Raw genomic sequence first — 27,119 nt, 5'->3', positions numbered from 1 at the left:
ATAACTATCGCACTTGCTTACTATCATTGTTATTTACGTTTTTATATTTATTACGACAATGGTACTCGGCTGCGATCATTTAACAACTTCAACGTATAACAAAATATTGTGTTATACTGCACAACAGTATCAAAGCTGCCGATAAATAAGGGATGCAATATTGTTGCAGTTTGCAACACTAGTATTCTGAATTAGCGCTCTTATTAAAAAAGCGGGAAATACATGTAGTTGTAACCAAACAATAATTATGGAAACTCCTACTGGGCGTGCTAAACGCCCTACGCGAACTGCTACTCCACGCCTTTCCGAGCGCAAGAAACAGTTATTTTGTAGCCGCAGCTCCATGTTGGATCAAATAGAAGACGACGGTGATGTGGAGGACCCCTTGTTGGGCATTGCACCTCTGAAGCCAAGACAACAAAGTTCGTCAAAAAAAGCAACTAAAAAGGCAACTCATGGTCGCAACCTGTTCGAGAGTGTTGCTGATAGAGATGATCGGAGTAGTACAGGCAGTTCTCCCGAGACCAATAAGGAAAACAAGAGGATGCAGAAGACACGTGGCTCAACTGTATCGTTGGGCACGGTGGAGCAATTACCGCAATTGTTTACTAAAACTATGCGCATAAATAGCAATAGCACCACCAGCCAAAGTCACAGTTCCAGTCCAAGCACACCCAAGGCACGAGATCATGCCGCAGTCTCTGATGAATCTAGCACAGATACCGACGAGTCTTCAACTGGCCAGAAACGAAAGATAACTAAAAGAGCACATGAAATGCCTGCAGTGACAATCGAGTCTTCACCGGAATCTAGCACTACGTCGCCGCAGTGCAAGCTGCGCAGGACGGAAAAAGAATGTATACCGACAGTGGCGTTCTATTCGCACTCCAACAGTGCTCAAAGCGTTTCGCGCAAATCAGGTTCGATGTCTTCGAAAAGTACACGCAAATCTGCGCAACACCAACGCAAGACTAAGACTATCTCACCCCCGTCTCGCCCTCGACTGGGTATCAATAAGGGCGTGCATCATAACATACGAAAACGTCAGCGAGCGAGTGCATCGGTTAATTTGGATGATATATTGGGCTCGTTGCGAAATGAGAAATTGCGGCAGCTGATTACCACGAAGAGGGAGGAACGCGCTAAGATAGAGGAGGTCCACGACATACTGCGCAAAGCCGAAGATCCGATTAAAATGGCTAAACCTTTAAGTGTAATCGCTCTCGACGACGCCAATAATAATAATAACAATAATAATAATAATAAGGAAAGTGAAGCACAATTTTTATCTGCCCTGGATTTTTCTGACCTTAGCGACGAGGAAACACAGCCTGTTGCTATGGAACTCGAACCAGTTATACCAATTATACGTCATACTAATCCAACAGACACATCGCCTAACTCCGAGCCTCCCAACAATCGTAAGTTCTTTAAATCCGGCAGACGCAGCAGTACGTGTATGGAGGTGCGGATCACTGATAACATTCGCGCTAGTGTCAGCCAGGGCAAGATATCGTTGATGGAGGCCCCCATAAAAACACATCGACAAGTGCGCGTTAAATCCGCTACGATATTTTCAGCAGAACAGGCAACCGTGGATGCAATACTGCGAAATCTCGACGAGACCGTAGTCGATGAAATTGTTGAACCAGAATCACAACAGAAAACAGTTTCTCAATCTCTGGCTGTTCCTGAAATAGAGGAGCCGCTGGTGGTGCCAGATCCATACGAAAAGTACCGTCAGCAATTGCCGTACAAAACAGATGATCCGGCTGTCATTGAACAGCAAACACTCTTGCTGGAGTTTTTAATCACCAATAACATATGTACAGATAAGAATTTTGAAATATTCATAGCTGATCCAGATAATCACAAAGAGGAGGCCACGCGCATTGTCGATAATTTATACACGGTAGTTTATGCAGATCAGTTGGATCTTATAGAGCCTGAAGAACAGAACTACATTAAAACTGAAATCGAGCATGTACCTGGAAAAGACGAGAGTCCAGCGGTGGATATAGTGGATAGCAACAAAGCAGAGACGATTTCATTGCCCGTTGAGCCACAAGCTAAATTGTTTCCCATTTTCACACAACGCCTCCAACCAATGCCACAAAAGTCAACGCGTCATAAAGCTAATTCTTCGATGAGGTTAATGGTTGGTGCGAGTGGTTCGAATCAGTATCAAATCGATGCTGGTCAAAAGGCTTTTGGAGCCAGGCAGTGTCAACAATGTGGACTAGTCTATACCGTCCATGAGCCGGAGGAGGAACAGTTGCATAGGGAATATCATGATTCTGTCCATGTGCTACGGTTTAAGGGCTGGATAGATGAAGATATAGTAGCCGTTTATCCGGAGTGGTCGCCTGATGGACGGATTATACGTTTGAATGAACGTGCACCTCATGCCCGCCTACAGCGGCTTACAGAACTGATCAAGGTAATAGACAAGGAACTGGGCTACTCTTCGTATATTGTCCCAAAGACATTTGTCGCCTTCTTTGCTGTGCGTAAACAGCAAATCGTGGGACTCTGCCTTGTTCACCCGCTGACGCAGGCGCATCGTTTCATTCAAGTCGATGGCACCGACTACTTTAGCGAAGAGACTTTTGAGGCTAGGTAAGTGGAAACTGTTAAGACTAATCCTAACCGCTTATTACTAGTAAAGTTCTCTATATTTGATCTAGTTGCGGTGTCTCCCGTATTTGGGTTTCCTCATTGCAACGTCGTAAAGGAATTGCTACAAAATTGCTGCGCGCAGTGCAATATCACACCATTTTGGGCGTTGAAATACATCGTGATCGAATTGCATTTAGCACCCCGACAGATGATGGACGCGCTTTGATTCGTCAATTTACGCAGACTGACAATTTCCTGACATACGACCAGTGAAGTGAGAAACCTAATTTGTTTGGCTATTGAATAGCTAGTAATTTGACGCTGTTGAATATCGTTTACTGTACATCTCTGTTTTAATTATTAAGAACGAAAATTTATACTTTGGAATGAAATTATGTTATATTTAAGCAATATTTTGCATAATAGTGTTTCACTTCTGTATATGGTTTGTTTTTATTCGAAGCATACTTCGAGATGCCTTCTAAAATGCATACTCCAAATATTAGTCGATAGTAATATATCGATATTTTCAATATTGATCACTAGCAGCATTGCAACACACGCATCGATATCTTAGTGTGTGAGTTTAGCTTGTGAGCCAGGCTTTGGGCGTTGTTTTCATTATAGATCAAGAAATATAAAAACTATTAATTACAAACGTATATTGAGTGTCCAGAAACTGAAATTAAACGTGCTAAGTTTTAACCGCAATTATCCTTAATTGAGCGCAAATGGTAAGTCGTCGCAATGAAATAAATGGTGTGGCTAGCAAAGCAACGCGGCAATGAGTGCCACGCCCAAAGTAACTGAATTGAAGTAAAATCAACAGCAGTATTTGGGGTTGAATGCAGATAGTTGTCAACGTTTCTTATTGAGTGTATGTATATTCCAGACAATACGGCGTTGCACTTGTGGTCAGCAACAAAAGCGTGTAGCTAATAGAGAAATAGGCCAGTGACTTCATCAGTCATCGGCTTCTTCAATTACACTTATAAGTCAATAAAGGCAGAGCGTGTGGGACTATGTCCACAATCGAAGAGGAGCGTAAAGCGTATATTAATAATCCATATTTCACTGGACCCATATACGGCAGCTTTAAGCCGTTTTATGTGACTATTGCCATTTGCACAGTTGTGCTCGGCTCGATAATTATATTGAATATTATCTTGGGCTGCTGCTCCAAACACCGTAAGTATTGGCAAGACCGGCATACGGGCAATCGCTGGCTAGTTTCCATTTGGTCTTCAACACCGCATAAGCAACCCCCACTTGACTTTACTGAGCTACAGGAAGCCAGCTATTTCGATCGATTCCACGTGAGTAAACAATTCAACTTTTAAAGCTTTCCCAACATGACATATTAATGCATTGCAGCCAACCACTCACCAGCAAGTGTTTCCCAGTGACGTTGTCGTTTCCGTTGACGATTTAGAGCCAGTACATCAGTCGCATCATCAGCAGCGGCCACCCCGCCCAGAGGGTCGTACATTGCATCAGCAACGCCAGCGCGAAGAATACGTTGAGTTGCAGAAGCGTGAAAGTGACATTTAAGCCATGGCTCTATATATTCTATATCCCGCCGTAGCTGCCTTAGCTCTCTTCGTTATTGGCGTCATCATTGTCATGCTACGCTATGGGCCGCGTCTATGCGGGCTGCGCCATCATGCTCTACCCGACAATCATGACATGCGGGAAAAGACCTACGAGCATGAGATTAGTTATGCCTGATCCGCCATTTTCATATGTTTTTACACGCAACCACTTCAACTAACCATATTCATAAGTTTCTATATTATCCATAACTAACTTTTCACAACAAAATTTAATTGTGTCTGCTGGAATTGCACAATTTTTATTTTACATACACGCAGTACAAAATGCCTTCTACATTTAGTTAGCATTCGTCAGCAAGCTTTTAAATCATTCCATTACGAAAACTTACAACTAATGTGCCTTCAATATCTCAATGAGAAATGTTTGCCGTCCAAGTGTCTTCTAGAATTTTAAGAGTGCTCAGTTTAAAATACATATACATATATACCCTTTTGGTACGTACAGAAAAGTTTATAGCCCTTTTATATTGAATTAAACCAGATATAATGCACTTATAAGGAACATAATTTAGAAACAAACTTTACATTTGTATTAAAAACATTTATACCACATTTGACTAATAAAAATTGAATTTTAATAGAAACGGAACTTTAAAGTCGATCGCGTAGTTTAAAAAATTTGGTGGAATATACTTTGGATAGCCATATATTTATGGAATGAACTTAAACGACTCCAGATAGCTGATATTCGAAATCGACTTTACCAAAAAAAAAAAAAAAGAGAAAATGAAACTGTTAACTCTACAATAAAATAGAGAAACGTTTTATATTAAATATGTATTAAATTTCAAATACATATGAAAGGATGACTAAAAAGTAGATAACAGACGCATTTTGTAATCGGCAATGCAAATGGAAGAAAGCACCTCGTATTTCTTTTCGATTGTTAGTAAATTGGATGTTCCTGGGCCAGCGCAAAAGTCATACGGAGTCATCGACGTAAATTTAATAGTTTTTAATAGATTACTAATATATTCTACTTTTTTCTGGTTCTCTTTTTCGTCGCTTTGTTCACTCGTCATTTGCTCTGTATTAGCATCTGAACTGTTTTCTGTGTCGTTTTCATTTTCATCTTTCTTGAATGATTCATTCCCTATTTCTCGATCTGATGCTTCGGCATTTTGAATATTTGCATTTGGTAATTCTAATAATGGCTTAATTCTTTTGGTGAGCGGTGAGTAATCTCCGCATTCATATTCGTGGTCACTGTCAGCGATTGAATTCAGTTGTGAGGATTTTGCCGAGCTTTCAACTAGACCATGTATTCTACAATAACGATCTATTACACTAAATCGTACCTTATCGCTAACAAGATCATTTAGCTCCTCGACAAATTTTAAAAAGACCTCCGAGCTTAGATCAAAAACTGCCGCCGCATTGATATAGGCATTCGGGTTAAAACGAAATTTCTAAAAGAATGACTTCGAATATTGAATTTTCTTACCATATGATTTAAGTCAGTAATACTCACCGATGTAATGCTGCTGATTAGCTCTTCATCTTCGAGCTGGTGGCTATACTCAAATAGATCGATAGTCACATCCGCATCTAAGCCGCTGCATAGCCGCCGTTTAATCACATTCAAGCAATTGGTGGTAAAAAAGGTTACCATGAACTTTTTGCTTAGATATATCAATGTTTGCAATGTCTGTAGATCATATGTGTCCAGGCGATGATTATCGTGCCAGTACAAATATTCCATAAACTTCCTAAAGTCATTTCCCGACACATCGTCTAGGACAATATTATCGGGTATCTTTGCCTCTTCGAAGTCGCCCTCAAACATGCGCTCGAAAACAGGAGAAACACTAAGAGTTATTTTAATATATGCTTTGAATAAATACAGTTTATATTTTACGCACCTCATGAGAATAAATTTGTGACATTTTAAGATAACTTTTTCACCATCGTTATCATAGACAACAAAACTGCAATCCGACAAGTGGCCGGTCCTCAACAAATATTCCATGCGTTCTCTCGGTCTGAAAAAAAAAATCAAATATAGTTAACAACTGATATCTGGAAGATATTCTTGAGAAATGTTTGTAATCTGCACAAAAACAATCTCTAATGGCCAATAAGGACATTTCATACCCATATACATTAATTTCGCATTGTATTTGATTTTCTTACGTGTAAAAATTGCTTGATTATTTCTTACCGGAGATCTTGCCAGTTTGATCCCGTATTCATTTTGCTAATAAAGTTTAAAGAAAATAGAATAAAAGAGCGGTTTGCGCACGGATAAAAATTGCGGCGTCGATGCAAAATATATACGGTGCTGTAAAACGTCTAAATAAGAACTGCGAATTTTTATAGAATAGGGTCACTCCGATGAATCAGCTGTTTACTGTTTTCTGTTGCCGTTGTTAAATTCAATATTAAGTAAAACACCCACATGCGCATATAAAAATGATTTTACTTATTTACATTTGGATCGGAGTCGGCCTACTGCCACTAATTCAAGCAGCCATAAGTGAGTGCCCCACATACAATGTACCATTGATGCGTGCCGAATTGGAGGCAGCTAGTGAAGTCTCTTTGATGTTTTACTACGTGTCTTGGTCGAGCGATGCCAGACAGGCCCGTTTGGTCTACGATGGCGTGGCGCATTATTACAAAGATTACGCTTCATTTGGCGCCGTAGATTGCTGGCATCTACAATGTAACTGCAGTCGCACACATCGACAGCTTCCCGGCATGGCAATTAACGGCGGCTATCCAGACAAATGGCCCACGTTAGTGGTGAACTATGGGCGGAAATTGAAGCTGCAGTACCAGGGTGCATGGCATTTCGAAGATTTGACAAGATTCATGAATAATCTAATACAGCCTATTGACCGTATACATACGACCTCTGAGTTGGGCGCTCTATGGAGGATCTCGGATGCCGTTGTGCTAGCTCTGCTGGAATCGGCAGATAGTCAGGCTTATAGGCGCTTCTTGGCGACTGCAATACATTGGCTGGAGTTTGATCCGGAGCGGAACGTACGGTTTGCGGTTACGTTTGGCCAACGAACTAAAGAAATTCTCAAATTGGAACAGATAATACTGCCACAACTAGTGCTCATAGATAATCGGCATGGATTGCACAGCTATAATAAATCGAATATATGGCGCCCAATGGAGATCTTGCATTGGATACGACCCAAGGTTAATCCTCTACAGGCAGCTGGCTATGGAACACCCGCAAAGATTGCGATTAAAGCGCGTCACATGCCCGTGCTGGCCATGAGCATACGAATGCATAAAGAGCATACTGCAATGCCCTTAGCCATGGGCGAAGAGGCACTTCGTGGAGAAAATGTTGACTGCGAAAAATACTCGCACGAAGATGTTCTCGACTACCAAGAGTTGCGTTACAGGTCACTGATGCAGATGCCGATGCATCTGTATGAAGGCGCAAAGACTTCGGAGCAATTAGCTAACAATTGTTATCGAGCATTTCAGGTTTCAGCAGCCACACTGACGAACTACTACTCCATTAACGAGTTTCTCAATTATCTATGGTCACATCACTCTCACGAAAACGACTTGGAGTCGCAAACACGCAAGCTCATGGGGCTGCACAGACGCAATCGCTGCTTAGCGCACACCCATTCACAGCAGGGTACGCCAGCCATAAAAATTGGCATAGCCAAGATGCTTGCCAAATATAGTCAGTTGCTGTGGCAGCATTCACCCGCAGAGTTATCGCAGAATCGTTCGCTGGCCGTCGTGCTCTTTGATGGCGCCAAATATCGAGATTTTCTGCAACAGCTTGGCGTCGATCAAGTCCATTTGAATGGGAATCACCGAAGAGACAATTCAGGAGTACAGGTTTTTATAGTGGATGCCGCCGCAGAATCAGTGCATGTTATGCCACAGCATCAGACGTTCACCTACCAGGCACTGACTGAATTTATTAAACAGTACTATGCCCGGCAGCTACCACGTGTACAAAGGAACTATATATTAAACTCTGCCCCATCTCGGGATGCATCATATATACAGAATTACAATCGCCACTTATTGCTCCAGGCATTGCAACGCGCTAATGCAACAAATGTAGTACTCATACACCGTCCGGATTGTGAACTATCCGCCATCATGTCGCAAGAAGTGATGCAAGTAGCAGCTATGTTACGAAGTCCCGATGTGAATTTTATACGCTTTAATAGCCAGGCAAACGATTTGCCTTGGGAGCTAACTATGTCAGTGACGCCGGCGCTGCTCGTGTTTCCCCAATCGCGTCCCACCGAGTCTGCAATATTTCCAATTGATATGCGAGTAGACACGGCTAACGTTATGTCTTTCATACTGGCTCAATTGGAGCCGGAGCAGCAGTTACGCTTAGTCTTAGCCAGTTGTCGAAGACGTTTGCGACATGCGCGGAGTTGCTTGGACTTTGCCGGGAAGCTTGTGCTTCAGCACGTCAGTCAATATTTGAGATACTGGGAAATATTTGTGAAGGAGCGTGATATTATCTTGTCACACCTAAAGCAATTTAATGAGATGCACATAGCCATCGAAAGTAGCATAAAGCTATAGTATATGAAATTAAAAATCAAGTAATTATTGGGTAAGTTTAATGCAGGATATTTGAATTCCATACGTTAATAGATAATAAGTCTAGTTTAAAGAATTAGTAGGACAACAGATAAGCGTTGACTGATTGATAAGTATTTGTTGATTACTAAACGTTACAGACTTAAAGAATAAATAAATGTAATATGAAATGTACATACATGTGATTTTTTTTTTTTTTTTTCAAAGTAAGCTACATTTTTATTTTCAAATCCGATATCTGTGTGGCCAGCCATCTGGTATGAAGAAATATATGGTAAAACCTGTTACTATCGATAAACATACATATTTCGATTAAACTTATACCAATACATTGCTCGACCTCTGCATCACTGTCGCTTAATATGTCACTATATTCAGATAAAGTTAATATAATAAACCAAAGTACATATCAAATTTTAAAAGAGGGTAATGGGGCCTGCAGACGAAAGTTACTTCACAGTTCCAAGTATAAGAACAAGCACAATGTCGAACAAAAGTTGTGTCTGTTCGATTTTCTTACGGTGCCCCGGCAGAAGCAGCAAACGAAACAACAAAGACGGCCCCATCTGATCATTGCTAGAAAGTCGGTGTCACTTCAAACCAAGCGAAAGGGAAAGACGCGTTTGCATCCTAAGCGTCGAATAGCACGTCTAAAACGCATCATTCGAAATTATCGCAGCTTTAAGCACAATATTGTTGATAACAACACAAAATGTGTGGAACAGGTGCAAACGGCTTCAGAATGTGTTGCTTTGGGCTTCGATATAACAAATGTTAATTCTACTCTACAAGAAAAGGTCCATAAATTAGCTTTCTGTGTCACGGCAAATGAAAATAAAGGAATTGAGCAGAATCCGTCAGCTCATCAGGGCGTCGAACCCATTGCCATACAAGTTATAGAAGACTTAAAATGTCTTTCTCTGGATGAGAAAACATCAAAAAAAGTTGCCCAATCTACCGCAACACATAAAATACATTCCCGGCGGTTTAGAAGGTGCGTAAAGTATAAATTAATGTTGCCCACCAACTAATCTCAAATTTCATATATGTATACAGCTACTGCGATAACTGCACGACACCCCGCCTGAAAGAGTTGACAATTCAATTGCTAAATGACCTGGATCGTTTTCAGAAACGCGCCTACGCTCACAATGAAATTAAAGCACGAGCACATCCCCGCTTCGTGGTGGGCTTTCGGGAATCATTGTCTAGGTTGCGCATTTACAAAGTGAAGTTGCTTATCCTGGCACCCGATTGTGAGATCTGTCCTATCCCTGGTAACTAAGATATTCATATGTAAAAACCTTTTATTTATAACATCTGCTTAGGCGGCCTAGACGATACGATAGATGAGCTGAAGTCTGTGTGTCAGCAGCAAAATGTGCCTTACTGCTTTTCGCTAATGCGTCGGGAGTTAGCTCATGCCTTGCACAAGCGAGCACAAATATCGTGCGTCGCCATTCTGAACTACGATGGAGCCAATGAAACGTTTAAGCAACTGCTTCAAGAGTTGGATGTAGCAAGCCACCAATATAAATGCTTAACTGCAACGTGATTTTTATTTAATCAAGTAGAGAAAGTGCCAAAAAGGTGCCTACACAAATATGTCAATAAACATAAATTGATGTTCGTGAAGTACACTAATTCAAAGGTGTCATCATGGTAGTAGTAACCAGATCGAATAGTGAAGAGCTTTCATTGCCAAATTCTGTGGCAGCTCCCACCAATCCTGCGGTGTCGTTGAAGCTATTAAATGAGTTGATTGCATCCTTGGCCTGCTGTGCCGCCAGGTTGAATTGTATGAGAATAATGAGGTAACTAGTGATGCCGCCGCTCACACCATACAGAGTTTCCATATCCAGCGTGAAGAAACCGCAAGCCGAAAAGTCCACGGAATGATTGAGCAACTTTAGCGACAAGTGATTCACAATTTCGTACAGCAAGTTATCGTCAGCCACGACTCCGCACTTATGCAAACTGATGCCAGTGCGCTTGGAAGCCAACGAGGTTTTCCAGCTCAAGTAAATCAGATAAATGCATTTTCCCGATGTATAGATCAGTACGACCACCGTGATAAAGGGACTCTTCGCAGAGCGAAACAACGAGGGTATCGACTGTGCTCGCGTGGCACAGTAAAGAAAATACAGCTGAGCCGTAAATATCAAGAATCCGTAGGCCATTAGCGAAAGAATTGGATAGCTCCACAAACCATTCATTGCCTTGCCTATCTCACAGATCTCGTCGTGAACTTGACACAGATTGTTCAGCTTTTCCTCGACTTTGGTTGCATTGCTTAGCTCGCTTTCGTGAGCCATGTTTATCATTGGAGTTGCATTCGACTGTTGAAGCTTGCGAGGCGATTGAATTGATTCCCCAAAGGAGTTCAGCGAGTGGGCAACTACGTTCATTAAATATAACAAACCACATGATTGTGAGCAGAAAGTCAAAAATTTGTATTACTTACTTGGGGCAACCTTGTTCTTGCCTTTGCTACCTGAACCCCTCAGTGAACCTACATCGATACCACCGAGCTCCTTGTATAAGTACTCCAGATTAGTATCGTATTGTGGCGGCTGCGATACAGATTCTACTGCTGCGTGCTCCTCAATGGAATTATTGCGATCATCTCCATTTAACCAGGTTAGGAACTTTTCGTGCTCTGTCACTAGATCTTCCAACGTTGCATTGATGGCCTCAAAACGTTCTTTAAGGGCATACAGCGACACGGCAAACCAAATTTTGTCCAGAGTATTGATGAAAGTTGGAATTGCCGAGACAATCCACAATATTGATAACCACTGCGTATAATCAACGAGCTTAACGTATGTGCTCAGCAGAATGAAGAGCTCGAAAACAAACGTCATTAGAAGCATTATACGAATTCTCTTTGCTATAGTGCTGTTGTCCACCAGGCACTGCTCGCGGTACAGACGTTCATCAACTACGCGTATGCGTTCGTAGAGGTCGCCCAGTCGTCCTTGGTTAAAGAGCGCTGTCACCTGATCCGTGACCATCATGATAAGCCCGATATAGGTCAAAAACAGGCCAATAACGAATGTCAAGGTGCCTGAATGCTTTCGTTATTTAATTGAATTAATGTACTTGTCTAATCCTACTCACTTTGAGTTGCTTTGAGCGAGCGATCCTCTTCTCCGAATGAATAAATTAGCAGATTATAAAGGACTATATAAAGCATCAACATGCCCAGCATATAGATCATGCCATTGCGCGACTTTTCCAATACATTCTTAAATCGAAACTTAGTCAAGTCCTGTGGCAATACGCCCACTAATTTGGATAAGAAAAACAGTTGCTGGAATTGCAACAACAACGGTTGCACTATTGGCGTCGGCTGAGACATGTTGCGCGCTGGTCAGAACAAACTCAAATGGTAAATAATAATCGACCGAGAAACATTCCTAGCTGACTACCACTTTACCTAATTAAATTGGTTTGTTGGTCGAGTGAATTGTTCAGCTAATCGATACAATCAACGAATGCAATCTCAATGGTCCTTTCGCTTAATAGCAAAGGGTTTATATGAGGGAAAATGTACTTTTATTCAATCATCTTCCACTGTATGTATATATAATACAATAAATAATTATCAACCCAAAATAGATGATACATATATTATAAATTTAACAACATGCAGTTATAAACCTGGGACCTTTTGTTAAGAATTATTCAACAGCATATGGCCATATGAATTACATTTATAGTCTTTTGAATGAATTGAGTTTTATTAGATGGTAATTAGGTCGGGATTTGCATGGTTTTCGTGTACCATATATTAAATTTTGGTGTAATATATAATAGAAAGCCAAAAGATTAGCACGGGCCCTCCTTTTATTTGAATTTTAAAATTTTATCATTTAAAATTTGTCAGTAGATCATCTTTCTTATTGCTTCTTCTTGCGACGATCATTCTGCTTTTGTTCCTCCTGAAAATTAAATGAAATATTACAATATGTTAATCACTGCTTCCAAGGTTATAAATATAGTTTCACAAATGGCGAACTTTATGTAAGAATATCGACTTTAAGCGAGTTATTCGTAAACCTGGAAATAAATATACTTCCATCAAAAAAATCAAATGCGAAAAGCCAGTAGCACCTAAAGACTTTTGTGAAAGTATACTTATTGCCTTGGACATACGAAATATAGGTAGAAGCTTAAATCGTTAATACCGTATCGATTGAATATAAAAAATATTGCTTTGCACTATTTAAAGGTATTGATTGATACAAAATTGTCAGATCAAAGGTATTCATTATTGGGTTTGTTGCTAAATTGTTCTAACGTCTATCAAACCATAAAGCTCTTGAGCTGTAAGATAGGTCACAACATTGAGCACAAGTCAAATATACTATTGCTACCTTAACGGATGACAATTGAAATTAGGATTTTTATCAACAAACCTTTTGCGTTAGGATAATCAACAAACGACGGAACATGCTCAACACATCGAAGAAAAGATCCAATGCATGTTGTACCACATCGCGGTTGCCCATGCGGCATTTTTCCACAATATTTTGGGTATCGTACACTATGAAGGCAGCCATTACGAAGACGCCAACGTATAATTGAGTCTAAAACGACGAAAATATATTAGCTCTATCAATCTGATTACACTTTGATATTACTTACAATTTGGACAAAGTATGATTTGAAGATCATGTTGAAGAGACTGAGCAGAGCCATGCAGTTTATAACACTCACTAACATGCCACCCAGATACAAATACTTGCCCTGTTCGGCAAGGAGAGCGGCTAGCGATAAGGAACCAAAAGTTACAAATGTCCCAGTTAGTGCAGTTAGGATAATCGCCGGATTAATGCTGCAAATGTAGTCCAACAATGGACCCAATGTTTGTCCCGAACAGAATCCAAAAGCATAAAGCATTCCCAAGCGTGTGTAATAGTTTTTGCCATCATCTTTATAAAAGTGCAGACCAAGAACCAGCACCAATGAAGCAATGGCCGCTAACATGCCCATATCGAAAGTTCCACGCATTTGGACCAGGGCGCCGACTGCCGAAGCAGCGGTGGTGCTAGCCAGTACCATATACACCTTAGACAGGTGCTGACGGATGAATGGCTCACTAAAAACAGAAAAGCCGGAATCATTAGTTTAACTGTGCGTGTCCATTTCTTTCAAGGACTATTGATTAGACGGGACCAACTGTTGATGTGGATTTATAACAAAACAACACGTCAGCCACAAAGTGACGCAAGGTCCCCGCTTTACCCCCTCGAAAAGTGTTTGCACTTAGACTCAAATACGTATCGTACGATGACTTTTGTACTAGCTTAAAGCATAAATATTTGCATACTCACTAGCGCTCGCCGATGCCATGCATAAATCGTTGGAAACGGTCGTTTAGATATTGGGCTGTATCCGCCATACTGAATCCTTATTTTCTGATTGAAAATTTGGTTGTTTCTTTATTTTATATTAATCGAACGGAGAAGTGTGAACGAAATGTGAACTATAACAGTAAAGCCGTGTGTATTGGATTGACTGATTTTACGCTGAATACTACGTCGATCTTTCCGTATTGGTATTTCACTTTTATTTATCTCTATTGCAATTAGTGTTGAGCAATAACGCACTTGGCGAAGCTTCCAGATGATAGGGTAGCCGTTTTGTATGGAAACGAACATATGGGCACACTTTGCTTTGACATAATAATCGGCGCGCGATAACTTTTTGAAATATTGAGCTTGAATAAATTTTCGACACCTCAATTGAAGGAATCTTTATTGTTGGACCATTGACGACAAATATGGACGGAAATGTGCTTTAAGATAAATATTTGTATGTAAGCTATGCTATGATTATCAATAATTATGAAACCATCGTAATAAATTATAAATTTACATTTTATTTCGGGTCATTAGCACTAGTCTTTGCTCTAAATAGAAAATTATGAATTATTGTGCGTATGGTTTTAAACAATAATGGAAAAATGAAAAATAATGACGATTTGCCGTAGGTATGGGTGACATAAATATGTTTTTGTAATCTTGATATTATCTGATTAAATTAAACAAGACACGCATTTATAAAGTATTTTTCATATACATATTTGTCTATATAACGTTACCTGTATTGTTCATGATTTACAGTTATATGTATATTCATTTTCAATCAAAATCACAGTTTTAAGTTTCTACAAGACATATTTCGTTTGCTTAGAAGCATTAAACGGCCGTATAGGTCGTAATACTTCGTATTAGATCAGTCCTAAGAAAGTTACAGGTACTAAATGTCGAAAACTATAATATACACAAATATCATATGGATTAGTGTAGCAAGATTTAGGTTAAATTTCATTTACAAATGTTTGTGTACATAGTACAAATCAAAATCAAATTTATAGTATATATAAAAAAAATAAAAAAGTCAGTGTTACATAGCAACTACATAAAAGCTTGATCGCATTTAGAAACGCTACAATAAATGCTGTTAGGACCTCAATATGTTTATAAATAGTGTAATTTATCATCACAGTCACACAACAGCTCATTCATTCCACTTATTTACATTATATTGATTAATATTGTCATTCTAGCTATAAATGTATATAAATATATATACTACTTATCCATTGGATAAGGTCAGTCAACAATTATAGTTATGGATCAGTCACACAGACGCGCACAATAAGCTCGCTTAAATTTATATAAATAAAGTCAACTTTAAACAAATGCTTGAGGCAAGATATACAAAAAAAAAAAGTTTGAATACAATTGAGCTTATTACGATTCTTGGCCATATTTTGTTTGGCAAACTCTTTGAAATTTGCAAAAAGATGCAAGTGTTAATATAACATTATTATTTATCATAAATGCGTTGTAATTGTACAATTTAAATGTATAAATATATATATGTATATCGATTCGTAAACTATATTTTTGTATATATAGGGTACAAGAAGACACACAACGCAAGACAGTTTGAGTATTTTTTCGAACATTTTTTAGTTTTCATATATATATATGTTTTATTAAATAAACCGAAATATTAAAGTACAATAATATTGAAATTCTGCGGCGAAGATGACGTCGATGATGTTGATTGAAGTTTATTTCGTCTGTAGCTGCTGTCCATCCGTCCCGTACCTTCATCCGCGCTGACGACCTCAATTGGGCTGTGTGCAGATGCAATGCAGTATTAATGCCGTTAATATGATGATTTGTGTGGGCTTGGCAGTCCGTCGTTCAATTGTGTATCGTTTTTTATTTGTTGTAGAGGCTTGTCAACATTTCGGCTTACTTTAGTACGTCTAGGAGAAACTATGTTATACCATATTCATATCCTACGTATTGGTAATGTTAAATACAAATCAAAATTTGATAATCTTGTGGCTGGCCTTCTTCAGCTTGCTGCATTATTATTATGTTGTGTTAATAAGAGTCTAGGGGTGTAAGATGTATTTGGGTGTGTATTGGTTGTTGTATTAATTCTGCTCTCGCTTGTGTAGCAGTCAATGCCTGGAACGATGCTCCTCACGCCTGTCCCGATCACGTTCGCGCTCACGCTCACGGTCTCGATCCCGATCACGACGTTCACGATCCGAAGAGCGATAACGTTCGCGTTCCTCGTAATAGCGTTTAGATGACGGCGCTTCAGCGGCTTCTGCAACCACAGGCTCCGGAGACTTACGTGGCCGTGCCGATCGGCTGCTGCTATAGCACAAAGTGAAAATGTTAAGGTCGAGGGTATTTAATTTATAAGATCACAACTACCTGTCATCTCTGTAGTGGTCCTGAGCCTGGCGCTCGCGTTCCCGACTGCGCGAGCGCTCTCGATAGCTGTTGGTGAATGCACAAAAGTTGTAGGTTAATGAGCAATATAAACTACCACAGTGAAACTTACCCTCCATCACGCTCACGCTCGCGATCACGATCACGCTCTCGTTCACGAGAGCGCTCACGATAGCGCGAAGTTGAACGCTCACGACGCTGACGACTGCGATGAGAACGATCGCGGGAACGCGAACGTTCGCGTCGATTGTAACTCTTGGCCTCAATGCCGTGCAGCGTGTCCTGCAGTGAGCTGATCAAAATCTTGCAGCGCTCATCGTGAGCTACCTTCGACTGCTTAATGAGGGAAATGGCCGTAACCAATGTTTCTATGGCGCTTGAATACTCGCCAGCAGCGGCATCAGAAACAGCTCTGTAGTAATATAATTTATTTGGTTATAAAAGTAAAATGCTTAATAAGTTTTGGGCTTACCTGGCAATCGCCGAGCTGCTGACAGTGCGGTTTCTGCTCATTACCTCTTCGAATTCAACTTCCGTTAATTGCGGCCCCATTTGTGGATCGGGGAAAGCGCCTGGCGGTTTTCCTTGCGGAGGTCCTGGCCACGGATTGCGCGGTCCACCCTGTTGTGCAAAATGAGGTGGTGGTCCATGCTGAGGAGGCATATTCATGCCTGGCTGTGGACCTGGTTGACCATGCGGAGGACCACCCATACCTGGATGCGGAGGTGGACCACCCGGTTGATTAAAGAATGCTGGATTGACATGCGGAGCGGGAGCACCATGTGGTCCACCCGAGCCAGGCGGTGGACCAGGACCCATTTGCGGACGTGGCGGACCCTGCATATGAGGTGGACCCTGTGGCGGACCTTGCGGCGGAAAGCCGCCATGCATAGGCGGACGACGCCAATCAGGACCCGGTCCAGGACCACGCACTGGCATTCCCATTGGTCCCTGGAACTGCAAAAATAAAGCATAAAGTAAATAATTAGCAACAGCAATTAAAATGACATCGAAGGCCCTAGAAATTAAATAAGGCCAGTTACAGTTGAGTGGAAGTAGCCTCGTCGTGCATGATGTACATGAGATCTGTGTCTGTGGATGGGTTGGGTGTATTGTGGCTGTTGCAGTTACAAACTTGTGCAGTTATTTAAATGTTCTGAATACAATTGATGAGACACTCTAATGTCGTTCACTAAGTTAACTTAACTCGGGTTAGTTTGGTTTCGTTTTTTCTACTATATTATAATTTGATATTTTTTAAATAATAATATAATATATAGGATAACTTTGGTATTGTTTTTGCATTTTTTTTTTTTGTTAGGAATTTGTTACCATTGGTGGTCGTTGGAGTGGTCCATTTGGTGGACCCGGTCGGGGTCCACCGGGACGTTGACCTGGCCATTGACCTTGCGCTGGTGGATACCTGGGAGGTGGCTGTTGATTGCCCATTGGGCCGCCTTGTGGATGCATTGGCGGCTAATAATTTACGTATTTTTTTATTATTGTAGATGTAGTTGTTGTTGTGGTGGGTAGAAGTGTGCGTAAGCGTTGTCATAAAACACATGGAATGGAATATAAATATAAAGCGTAATACATAAACATTTTTATATAGTTATATTTAAATAGATAGTACATAGATATCAAGTACATATATATCGCAAAACAAATGCAGCACATTTACAGTAACAAGTATTGCCTTAAGATAGCTACCATTAGATATACTCCAACAAATTTGATGTCTAGGCAATTTGCAATTAAGTTTTGCACTAAATTACATTAAAAGGAAAAAAATCAAATGGTAATATATAGGCTTATGCATAAAGAATTCATAGATATAATAATGTCTTAACTCAACAATACTATAAAATTGCTCTGAAATTTTTCTTTATTAAACCAAAACATGTTTCGTACTTAAAATCATAATAATGAACAATAATAACCTTACAGTCGTATTTTTGCATGTCTAGTTACTCTTAAGTTATCAAATATAAACCAAATAAAAAAAAAATGTTCTTCCAGGTGATAAAAAATATTAGCTTCCTTTGAAATTAATCAAACATTTATTATTAATACTTTAGGATTGTCATTTTTGTATACATATTCTTTTTAAATACAGTTCTATAAATATCAAATATAGAGGTCCAGCTAAGGACTAGTTACATTACTTGCTTTTACAAGAACATTAAGAAAATGTCATGATATAATGATATATTTTCAACTCCACTTATCTATGTTAAATTAAAAATTACCAATCTTTGATCAGCTAATTATACGACCAAATATTCGACTTTGAAGATATCAAATTTTGCATTCAGAACAATTTCAATGAGTAATAGTTAAACAGAAATGTAAATGGCGTTGTTAATACGGGCTGACGAGCCAAACAATCCCAATCAAACTCAAGAACTCTTTTGTTATGGTCACTTGCTAACGGGAAATTGAAAAAGCTACGACTTACGGGTAAAAGAAAGCAAAATGAAGAGAACAACTAAAAGACTGCAATAGCTCACCTGCATTCGAGGAGGTCCAGAATTGGGTCCAACCTGCGGCACTTGCGACATATGTGGTCGGTATTGACCTGGCGGCAAGTTGGGATTCATGCGTGGCGCATGTCCTGGAGGCACACCTTGGGGGACGCCCGGATGTGGAGGCATCGGACCGCCCATGTTGGGCGGTGCGGGACCACGTGGTGGTCCATTTTGCTGCGGCGGCGGTACTGGACGTGTCTTTTGCAAGCTCTCGAACTGCGTAAGCGCTTGCTTGCTTGGGTAGGTGACTACCACGGTTTGGCCGTGCATCTCCTTTTTTGGCAATTGATCGAGTACAGTGCGTAAACTAGGTTCCGAGCCCAGCGATATTACGCTAAATCCTTTCGATTGACCATTTGCACGATTCTCAAAGAATTTCACCTCCTGCAGATCGTTGACGCCTATTTCGCGTAAAGCATTCGAGATATCTTGATCTGTGGTCCACCAGGTCAGGTTACCCACATATAGTTGATAGCGGCGATTCATTGTTGGAGTTTGGTTACCACTGCCCTGATGGTAAACTCCATTGGGACCGACATTAGAGGAGCCGTCGATGGATCCAGGTCCGGATGCATTATCTCCAGTTGGGGTGCCACCACCGCCACCGCCGCCTGCAGCTACTGGCTCGGTGGGGCCGCCGATATCATCGTACAAATCGACGCCGTCGCCACCAAATTCATCCTTTTCGTAAAATTTTAGTATGTTGAATATTTCGATACATTTACGTACAAAAATAAATATATGTATATCGATATTTGTAAAAGTATCAACATTGTTATTTAATATACCCTCATTACACACACACGCATACGTTTGCATATAAATGCGCGCATGCATGTATACATGGCACATATACACATCTGACATACAAAGCGTGGTAATGCAACCTTACCTGAGCTTGCCCGGCAAAATCTTTGTCCAAATCTTCGGCATACAAGTCCAGCACTACCCCATCGGCCATGGTTGCGTGAGCGTTTAACTGGACAACAAAATTGATTTTAGGCGCACGCGACCAATTTATTTAGCGGTGCCGTGCACACTTTTTCCACTTTCACACACACACGCACACAATCACAAGCCGCTCGTACAGTCGAACAACTAGCCACCGGCGTGCGGCGTACGTATAAATGCAAGTAAAGCCCGTTGTTGACAAATTACTATTTATAAAGCTGTTACGAATATGCGATAATCACACATATAATATATTTACATTATAAACAACAGCTCCTTCAACTATTGTTGCGAAAATTTTTCTGCAGCTACAGCTAAAATGGCGGAGATGTTTAGAGTGACCGTACCTTCCATTTGATATAAATGTTAAATTAGCCATTTTTAGCGCTAGTTTTAGCATAATACCAAACTCGTGATTTTTAGTATTTTGTAATTAAAATAGTTGAACTGTTTGTTGTTTTTTAATGTAATTTTTGTTTTTAACTCTGATTTAATGTTCTACACAATTACTCGAAATTAGTAACTAAATAATTGTTTATGGATTGTAGGTGGCTTTCGGACGGAGATCGCAATACGTTATGCCAGGACCAATGCATGAAGCGAAACCCATTAGATGGGGAATTGTGTTTTGTTCATAAACGCCGCTGAACAAATGCGACCAGGGACCTAGAGAATCAATATAAAGAATATCATGAATAAATATTGTTTTGCTTATTATAATTGTTAACTATTACCATTAGCGTAAACTGCTACATCACCACCTCCATGAGTTTCTTCAGAGTAAGGAGCGCCATGTGGATACCTTTCGTCCTTATCACCTATGTTTAGATTGCGGAGATCAACCCGTTTAACTGTGTTATTTGAAGTTTGCACCTCGTAGAAGCGATTCATTTCAGGACCGTTGGCGTAAGATAATGTGGCGTAAGGTAAATAGTCGAGGTCACTTAATTCCGAGCTTAGGCCAGTTATATCGTTATTTATATCGGGGTATCCGTTAATTGTCATGGTATGTCCATGATCAGCGGTGACCACGATCAGAGTCTCCCATGGATTGGTCAACTGTCTTGCTTTTTTGACAGCGTTTGAGAATTGTACAGTTTCCTCCATGGCTTTCTTGGCTTTAGTCTCGTGATGAGCATGATCAATACGACCGCCTTCGACAAATAGAAAGAAGCCACTCGGATTAGTTGACAGAACGTTAATTGCAGCTTCAGTCATTTCCTCGAGCGTTGGAGTATCAATGCTATCGTCCAATTTGTATGCCAAATGAGAGGCATTGAATAATCCTAATAAGAAGTCCGTGTTGTAAGGATTGATGCTCAACAAATTAGTACGATTGAAAACAACTTCCGCATTGCCGTGTTTGCTCTGTTGCCATTCATTTATCAGATTGCGGCCATCTAAGCGCTCGCCTACATTGCCGTACACATCTTTTTCTGTATTTGGCAGAAATTTCCTAGTACCTCCGCCCATGACAACTTTCAAGCGTTGGCCCTCATCGGACAACAACTGTTGCGCGATATCTGGACACTTGCTAGGATCATGTCCTTGATCCTTAACATCGAAATCGCTCTCAAAGTCACGATTCGAGGTGTGGGCATAAACTCCAGCTGGACTGGCGTGAGTGACACGAGTTGTGGTTACTAGTCCCGCAGATTTATGTCCACGCATGGCCCATGTCGCAATGGAGGAGAGACGATTGTTGGGCGATTTGGCTGCTTCACAGTCATTAAGTTTTACATCAGCTGAAACGCCGATTGTCAGATAATTAGCTTTAACACCCGACAGATAGGCAGAGGCAGTAGCGGCCGAGTCTGAAACTTGTTTGTCTGCGCAGTAAGTCTAAAGGAAACAGCGATCAAGCTGTGTATTGATTAAAAATTATTCTATATTTTAGCTTACCTTTGATAATCCGACGTAGTTAAACTTTTCAAACTCCAAACGATTTCGTTCCCCTACAATGCCTTTCTTTTGACCATCATAGATGCGGGCTGCCGTTACAGTCGGCACAGACATGCCATCTCCAAGGAATAAGATTATGTTCTTGGCCAAATACTGATTCGGTACAGTCGAAGTCTTTTCATATACCGTACGTTGTGCATCATGAAACCAAAAATCTTTGCTTTTTAGCTCATCTTTAGAGCGTATATTCCAAGCACGATCTGCATAAGAGATATTAATCACGTGGTTAAGTGAAAGTTCTTGATCAATATTTATTTATTTAAAAAATGATACAAAATTCTGTATTCCTACACATGTGCACATTTGCTTGATTAATACTCGATTATGGTAATTAAAAACCTTTTGTTTGTTTTGTGCTCGCGTTCGGTTAACGATCTTTAACACTCGCTGTTTTTTTTATTTTATTTTAAATATTTCTGGCACACCGTTAAAAGTCACGCACCTGGCCCATACATGTAATGACAAGAGCACAACGCAACTTGAATGGAGATCATTAACCAGAAAGTATGCATCATCGAATTTTGATGAACTCTAACTGAAAAACTTTCGACTACTGACTGTCAACTGGTAGCTTCTGCTTCGGCTTCGTTGCTTCGTACTCCAGCGTTGGTCGAGAACCGATTAAGCAGTGTTGAAGGAATTACGTGCTTATTTATATCAGTTTTGGGCATAACAAAATGTATTGTAGTATAGATGAATAGCATATTAAATTTAAAAACTCGATCTGGTATATAAAGTAACCGGTTGCTCAGGAAACATAACTGCAGTACGGCTATCAAATATCTGGGGGCAACACACTGAGTGTTGAATATGAATTAGATTTATTCAAATGAAATTAATTGATCAACCCGCTTTATAAATCGTTAGATGCAACTGCATCAACTCTACAGCCTACACATTAACTATTTTTGGAGAATATATAAGTGGATCTCATATTTTCCGTTTTCTAAAAGATTTTCTGCATTTTTATAGAAAAACTGTCTACCCAGAGGTACTAATCTCTGGGTAGACAGTTTTTCTGAATACATTAAAAGTGATTCCCTGGTAAACAGGTTTCTTAATAATTAAAGAAATGCTCTTAAATTTTTGTAGTATTTCTTTTTGTGTTCTTCATGCTCTCGCTCATTAATTAAAAAGTAAAAACTTAACTAATTACTTTTAGAACTCTAGCGAGATTTAATTCCAGTTTTAGACAGCGTGGTTAGTTTATTTTGTTATATTGACAAGAGTTTGTTAATGAGTGAATATGCATTATTCATAAGATAATATTAAAAACTTTGTGAGGGTTAAATTAATTACGATTTAAATAATTGCTTAAAGAAGATATTGTAGAGCATATTTTAAAATTTTACTTTTGTTTTACGTTAGGAATTGATTTCTTAGGTAATTTAAACACTATGTGATTACACAATGTAAATACGAAAAAAGGATTCATAATCCATTCAGGTCCTTTTTGAATTTGAATTGAATGTTTTATATTTTACATTTTCTAACACTACTACAAGTTGAAATGTGAAATATCGATAGTACATTTTTATCTCTGCATATTTCGTAAACGGTCACACTCATTAATGTCATTACGATTGTTTAAAATAATCGATTAAATTATTTCTCCACCTCTATAAACTTACATATTTCTTGCAAAATTTGTTGGTTTTTTTTTTAGAAAAAATCGCTCTGTAAATTAATTTATTTAATAGACATGCAGTTGATTAGGTTTTGATTGCAAAGGTTGCTGGATTGGTTGACAAGGACAAGCAAGGTGAGAGATGTGATGACATATCAGCGAAAAGTAAAACAAAGACTACTCAAGTCCCCTTCGATAAGCAAAAACAGAAAACAATACACATACAACCACTCATAAGCTCGCATACAGGTGCATTTGTCTGAAACGCATATAATGATATAAGTAGAAATCTTGCAGTGAACAATTTATTTAATTGCAAATAATTTATTGCAAATTTCAGAAAAGCAAGAGTAACAACTGGTTTCCGTCGCAATATAAAGAACATTGGCAAGGTGTCTGCATACGAAAGCATGGACTTACAGCATATGGAGAATGGCCTCAGCGGAGGAGGCGGTGTGGCAGGAGGAGGAAGTGCTGGAGGAGGAGCAGGAGGTGTGGGCGGTGGCCTAAGTGAATTTGATTTTCAGCGATTAGCACAAATAATCGCGACAAGCATACAAAAAGTCCAACAAAATGGTGAGTCGTTTGGGGCGTATATCTTTCATCTATGACTAATCACTTTACTATGCATACTCGAACGACACAGTCTCCACTATGCAGCGAATGGTCAATCAGCTGAACACGCCACAGGACTCGCCCGAACTGAAGAAGAAGCTGTAAGTGTTTGTGAGAGTTTTGCCTTAGTTATCAAATAGCAAAGCTAAACGTATATTTGTAATACTTAAACAAAATATGTCTTCTGTACATAGTCATCAACTAATGACCTACACTAAGCAGCTGGTGACCGATACAAACAATCAGTTGATGGAGGTGGACAAGTGCAAAGAGCGGCACCTGAAAATACAACGCGACCGTCTAGTGGATGAGTTCACAGCGGCATTGACTGCTTTCCAGGTTTGCTAATCTGTTTAATGATAAGCAAAGTAACAACCCTAGTCATCATTATTTGTTTTTATTTTTGCAGGCTATTCAACGTAAAACAGCTGATATTGAAAGAAGTGCTTTACAACAGGCGCGCGCCCAGAACTTCAGTATTTCACATCCACCTGGCTCGACACGAACCAATACCAATGCCAGTAGCAGTGACAATGGTTCCTTCTTTGAGGACAACTTCTTCAATCGTAAATCAAATCAGCAGCAACAACAGCAAATACAAACGCAAATGCAGGAAGATGTTGACCTGCAAGCACTTGAGGAGCAAGAGCGTGCCATACGCGAGCTGGAGAACAACATAGTGGGCGTCAATGAAATCTACAAAAAGCTAGGTGTTATGGTCTACGAACAAGGCCTAACAGTCGATTCGATCGAGTCTCAGGTGGAGCAAACAAGCATTTTCGTTTCACAAGGCACTGAAAATTTGCGCAAGGCTAGCTCTTACCGGGTAAATGTTGTGCATATCTAATCTGAATTTGTTCATAATTTACATTTAATATTTATTGCAGAACAAAGTGCGTAAGAAGAAGTTGATATTGGTTGCCATCCTGACCGCTGTTCTGTTAGCCATTGTTTTAATAATGGTGTTTCAGTTTAAGAACTAAAAATGGGAATCCAATATACTAAAGAGCATCAAGAAATTTAAATAAAAACTAGTAAATTGTTGTGAAAAGACAAGTGTTGCCCCATGCAGGCCTCCCATCCGTATTTTAGACGCATTCGTGGCTTTAATACTATTATTTAACTTAAACAAAAGAAACCAAACACTAATTGGCTAAAGAATTCTTAAAAATGATGGCAAAAATTGTCAACTCAGTTGCATGAATCGAAACGTGTTTAGCACAGAGTTAAGCGGCGCTTACACATACATACATACATGCACGCATCCATATGTTATATAAATATTATTCTTATTCTCTAACAAGTTATCTTATATTTTATATGTATATGTATTATGATTATAAATAATGCACTTTGTATTGTATTATATTGATTGAGTGGCGCATTCTCAAATTTGTTTAGCAACAATTTCTAAAACATTTCCAAACTCATTTGCTAGCGCTTTGTATTTAAGTTTAAGTGACATACAAAGTATATAAATATACGGTGGTACATGATAATACACATTAAAATATAAAATTAACGAAACAAAAATACATGTATATATGATATGTACGATCAATGCAGGGCAAAATCCTTTAACAAAGCATTTCGAGCACTTCATTTCGGGGCATTGCATGAAATGAATGAATCGATGAATGGGCTGGAGTTCAGCACCATTTGGGCATTCAAAATGTGCCCGATCATGGCCCTGGCCGCGTCATCAACGCCTCGCGCATAGCCATAACGATCATTAAGATTTGTTGTGCACTGATGATACGCATGCTTCAGCGGCTTAGCCCCTGGCTGAAGTGCTGCCTGTGCTTACTGGGCTGCCCAACTGGGTGTTCATCACATCACATTAATGCAACGGCAGACGGTATCGATCTACGTATTTGTGTGTGTGTGTGTGTGTGTGTGTGTGTCTGCCTATCTATATGTGTGCGTGTGTGTGTGGATGCCACTTGAGCCACAGCCGTTGTTGAGGTGTGTCAAGTAAAGGGTTTCCTCGGGCTTGGGCTCGGGCTCGGGCTCGGGCTCGGACTGTGGCCTGCATACAAATTGAGTTTAAATTTTTTGCCAATTCACTGACATTGATAGTTCGTTTGGGCATCGTTTGTGTCGTGGTGGTGGCTTCTTATCCACTTGTTGGCATCGAGTGGTTTTCTCGCATGCATTTAAGTGCAGCTCATTTCCTTCTCTATCGCCCTGGGGCAGCCAAATATTGTGCGCTGTCATCCAGCTATTTTTAATACTAAGACATATCTGTGCCCTAACTGCAGAGAGTGGTACATTAACTATGCCGAACTGTTGGCAATTTCAAGTTGATTCTAGAGCTAGAAGACGTGGATTCGAAAGCAGCTCGTAGTGGGTTAATACTTACACTCTGCTATATACATATATGTGATAGGGTATTAGAGATTCGGCTTGTAGCAATCAATATTGTTATTTCTTCTTTCTTGTGAGCCTGCTTGGCTGTCAGTGGCTGTCTAAATACGTCACCATGTTTTTTTTTTTTTTTTTTTTTTTTTGAAATAAATTATTGATTGCTCGGTTGAGGTTTACAGTTTACGACACGGCCTAATCACATCGATTATCGGTGCATGTACATGGCACTTGGCATCGCCTGGCCGTGGACGCATCCATTCATAAGTGAAAATCCAGTGCCGAGGCCACAGGTCACGTTGCGGCTGATTCGAATGCGTAGGTGTTGGACATTAACAGGACCATGCACACCTCGCTCAGCAGGTAGCCCGGATGGCCCGCGCCGTGTGCGAGCTCTGCTGTGTTTGCATAGGCCGGGCCCATGATAATATTGACACATTCGGTGGTCAGCACAGAATCTCATTTGCGAAGTCATTTTGTACAAATAAATCCAGCCTCTGCATTGCTTCTTCCACTCTTC

General features: G+C 40.0%; 11 protein-coding genes across 17 annotated transcripts; 6 read left to right on the top strand and 5 right to left on the bottom strand.

Moving 5' to 3' along the window:
• Window positions 1-149: 149 nt before the first annotated feature.
• eco (Establishment of cohesion) lies at window positions 150-3,032 on the top strand. The gene is made up of 2 exons (XM_018101070.3): window positions 150-2,619; window positions 2,688-3,032. Exons 1-2 carry the CDS (start codon window positions 248-250, stop codon window positions 2,890-2,892), a joined length of 2,577 nt encoding a protein of 858 aa, XP_017956559.1. The 5' UTR covers window positions 150-247; the 3' UTR covers window positions 2,893-3,032.
• Window positions 3,033-3,171: 139 nt separating this feature from the next.
• Window positions 3,172-4,821, top strand: wrm1 (wurmchen 1 transmembrane protein). The gene is made up of 3 exons (XM_018101091.3): window positions 3,172-3,353; window positions 3,512-3,935; window positions 3,994-4,821. Exons 2-3 carry the CDS (start codon window positions 3,642-3,644, stop codon window positions 4,168-4,170), a joined length of 471 nt encoding a protein of 156 aa, XP_017956580.1. The 5' UTR covers window positions 3,172-3,353; window positions 3,512-3,641; the 3' UTR covers window positions 4,171-4,821.
• wrm2 (wurmchen 2 transmembrane micropeptide) lies at window positions 4,174-4,821 on the top strand. The gene has a single exon (XM_089259464.1). The coding sequence runs from the start codon at window positions 4,174-4,176 to the stop codon at window positions 4,345-4,347; it is 174 nt and encodes a 57-aa protein (XP_089115590.1). The 3' UTR covers window positions 4,348-4,821.
• LOC108651417 (BTB/POZ domain-containing protein 1) lies at window positions 4,720-6,772 on the bottom strand. Of its 3 annotated transcripts, none has more exons than XM_089259461.1 (4): window positions 6,631-6,772; window positions 6,095-6,214; window positions 5,704-6,040; window positions 4,720-5,641 (listed from the first exon to the last, which is right to left on the bottom strand). In XM_089259461.1, exons 1-4 carry the CDS (start codon window positions 6,636-6,638, stop codon window positions 5,042-5,044), a joined length of 1,065 nt encoding a protein of 354 aa, XP_089115587.1. In that variant the 5' UTR covers window positions 6,639-6,772; the 3' UTR covers window positions 4,720-5,041. The 3 variants fall into 3 exon arrangements, with proteins under 3 accessions (XP_089115587.1, XP_017956571.1, XP_089115588.1); XM_018101082.2 differs by having other exon boundaries at window positions 6,394-6,636; XM_089259462.1 differs by lacking the exon at window positions 6,631-6,772 and adding an exon at window positions 6,327-6,465.
• On the top strand, window positions 6,645-8,954 carry LOC108651409 (uncharacterized). The gene has a single exon (XM_018101074.3). It carries the CDS (start codon window positions 6,645-6,647, stop codon window positions 8,760-8,762), a length of 2,118 nt encoding a protein of 705 aa, XP_017956563.1. The 3' UTR covers window positions 8,763-8,954.
• Window positions 8,955-9,096: 142 nt separating this feature from the next.
• Window positions 9,097-10,424, top strand: Sbp2 (SECIS-binding protein 2). The gene is made up of 3 exons (XM_018099258.2): window positions 9,097-9,774; window positions 9,837-10,057; window positions 10,109-10,424. Exons 1-3 carry the CDS (start codon window positions 9,143-9,145, stop codon window positions 10,333-10,335), a joined length of 1,080 nt encoding a protein of 359 aa, XP_017954747.1. The 5' UTR covers window positions 9,097-9,142; the 3' UTR covers window positions 10,336-10,424.
• Window positions 10,321-12,287, bottom strand: Gr66a (Gustatory receptor 66a). The gene is made up of 3 exons (XM_089259460.1): window positions 11,901-12,287; window positions 11,245-11,847; window positions 10,321-11,178 (listed from the first exon to the last, which is right to left on the bottom strand). The coding sequence occupies exons 1-3, from the start codon at window positions 12,139-12,141 to the stop codon at window positions 10,421-10,423; spliced, it is 1,602 nt and encodes a 533-aa protein (XP_089115586.1). The 5' UTR covers window positions 12,142-12,287; the 3' UTR covers window positions 10,321-10,420.
• A 217-nt stretch (window positions 12,288-12,504) lies between these two features.
• Window positions 12,505-14,351, bottom strand: BI-1 (Bax Inhibitor-1). 2 transcript variants are annotated; one of them, XR_016196689.1, is made up of 5 exons: window positions 14,120-14,351; window positions 13,431-13,884; window positions 13,202-13,372; window positions 12,971-13,109; window positions 12,505-12,724 (listed from the first exon to the last, which is right to left on the bottom strand). XR_016196689.1 is itself a non-coding variant. In XM_018101088.3 (4 exons), exons 1-4 carry the CDS (start codon window positions 14,185-14,187, stop codon window positions 12,683-12,685), a joined length of 735 nt encoding a protein of 244 aa, XP_017956577.1. In that variant the 5' UTR covers window positions 14,188-14,351; the 3' UTR covers window positions 12,505-12,682. The 2 variants fall into 2 exon arrangements, 1 of the variants encoding a protein (XP_017956577.1); XM_018101088.3 differs by lacking the exon at window positions 12,971-13,109.
• On the bottom strand, window positions 14,231-20,259 carry Cpsf6 (cleavage and polyadenylation specificity factor subunit 6). 3 transcript variants are annotated; one of them, XM_018101075.3, is made up of 7 exons: window positions 19,973-20,259; window positions 19,063-19,761; window positions 17,885-18,028; window positions 17,025-17,509; window positions 16,665-16,964; window positions 16,535-16,600; window positions 14,231-16,474 (listed from the first exon to the last, which is right to left on the bottom strand). In XM_018101075.3, the coding sequence occupies exons 1-7, from the start codon at window positions 20,039-20,041 to the stop codon at window positions 16,273-16,275; spliced, it is 1,965 nt and encodes a 654-aa protein (XP_017956564.1). In that variant the 5' UTR covers window positions 20,042-20,259; the 3' UTR covers window positions 14,231-16,272. The 3 variants fall into 3 exon arrangements, with proteins under 3 accessions (XP_017956564.1, XP_030238781.1, XP_017956565.1); XM_030382921.2 differs by having other exon boundaries at window positions 14,231-16,471; XM_018101076.3 differs by lacking the exon at window positions 17,885-18,028.
• Window positions 20,223-22,626, bottom strand: Alp1 (Alkaline phosphatase 1). The gene is made up of 4 exons (XM_018102475.3): window positions 22,436-22,626; window positions 21,934-22,193; window positions 20,766-21,873; window positions 20,223-20,697 (listed from the first exon to the last, which is right to left on the bottom strand). The coding sequence occupies exons 1-4, from the start codon at window positions 22,506-22,508 to the stop codon at window positions 20,567-20,569; spliced, it is 1,572 nt and encodes a 523-aa protein (XP_017957964.1). The 5' UTR covers window positions 22,509-22,626; the 3' UTR covers window positions 20,223-20,566.
• On the top strand, window positions 20,825-25,768 carry Syx7 (syntaxin 7). Of its 2 annotated transcripts, none has more exons than XM_089259463.1 (6): window positions 20,825-20,957; window positions 23,961-24,196; window positions 24,267-24,336; window positions 24,430-24,574; window positions 24,645-25,061; window positions 25,123-25,768. In XM_089259463.1, exons 2-6 carry the CDS (start codon window positions 24,031-24,033, stop codon window positions 25,216-25,218), a joined length of 894 nt encoding a protein of 297 aa, XP_089115589.1. In that variant the 5' UTR covers window positions 20,825-20,957; window positions 23,961-24,030; the 3' UTR covers window positions 25,219-25,768. The 2 variants fall into 2 exon arrangements, with proteins under 2 accessions (XP_089115589.1, XP_017957966.1); XM_018102477.3 differs by lacking the exon at window positions 20,825-20,957 and adding an exon at window positions 23,570-23,755.
• The last annotated feature ends 1,351 nt before the right edge of the window (window positions 25,769-27,119 follow it).

Source organism: Drosophila navojoa, chromosome 4 (genome assembly GCF_054131105.1).
Source record: "Drosophila navojoa isolate 15081-1374.11 chromosome 4, UAZ_NAV_1.0, whole genome shotgun sequence".
Classification (NCBI taxonomy): domain Eukaryota; kingdom Metazoa; phylum Arthropoda; class Insecta; order Diptera; family Drosophilidae; genus Drosophila; species Drosophila navojoa.
This window is presented reverse-complemented; position numbering and strand designations above follow the sequence as displayed.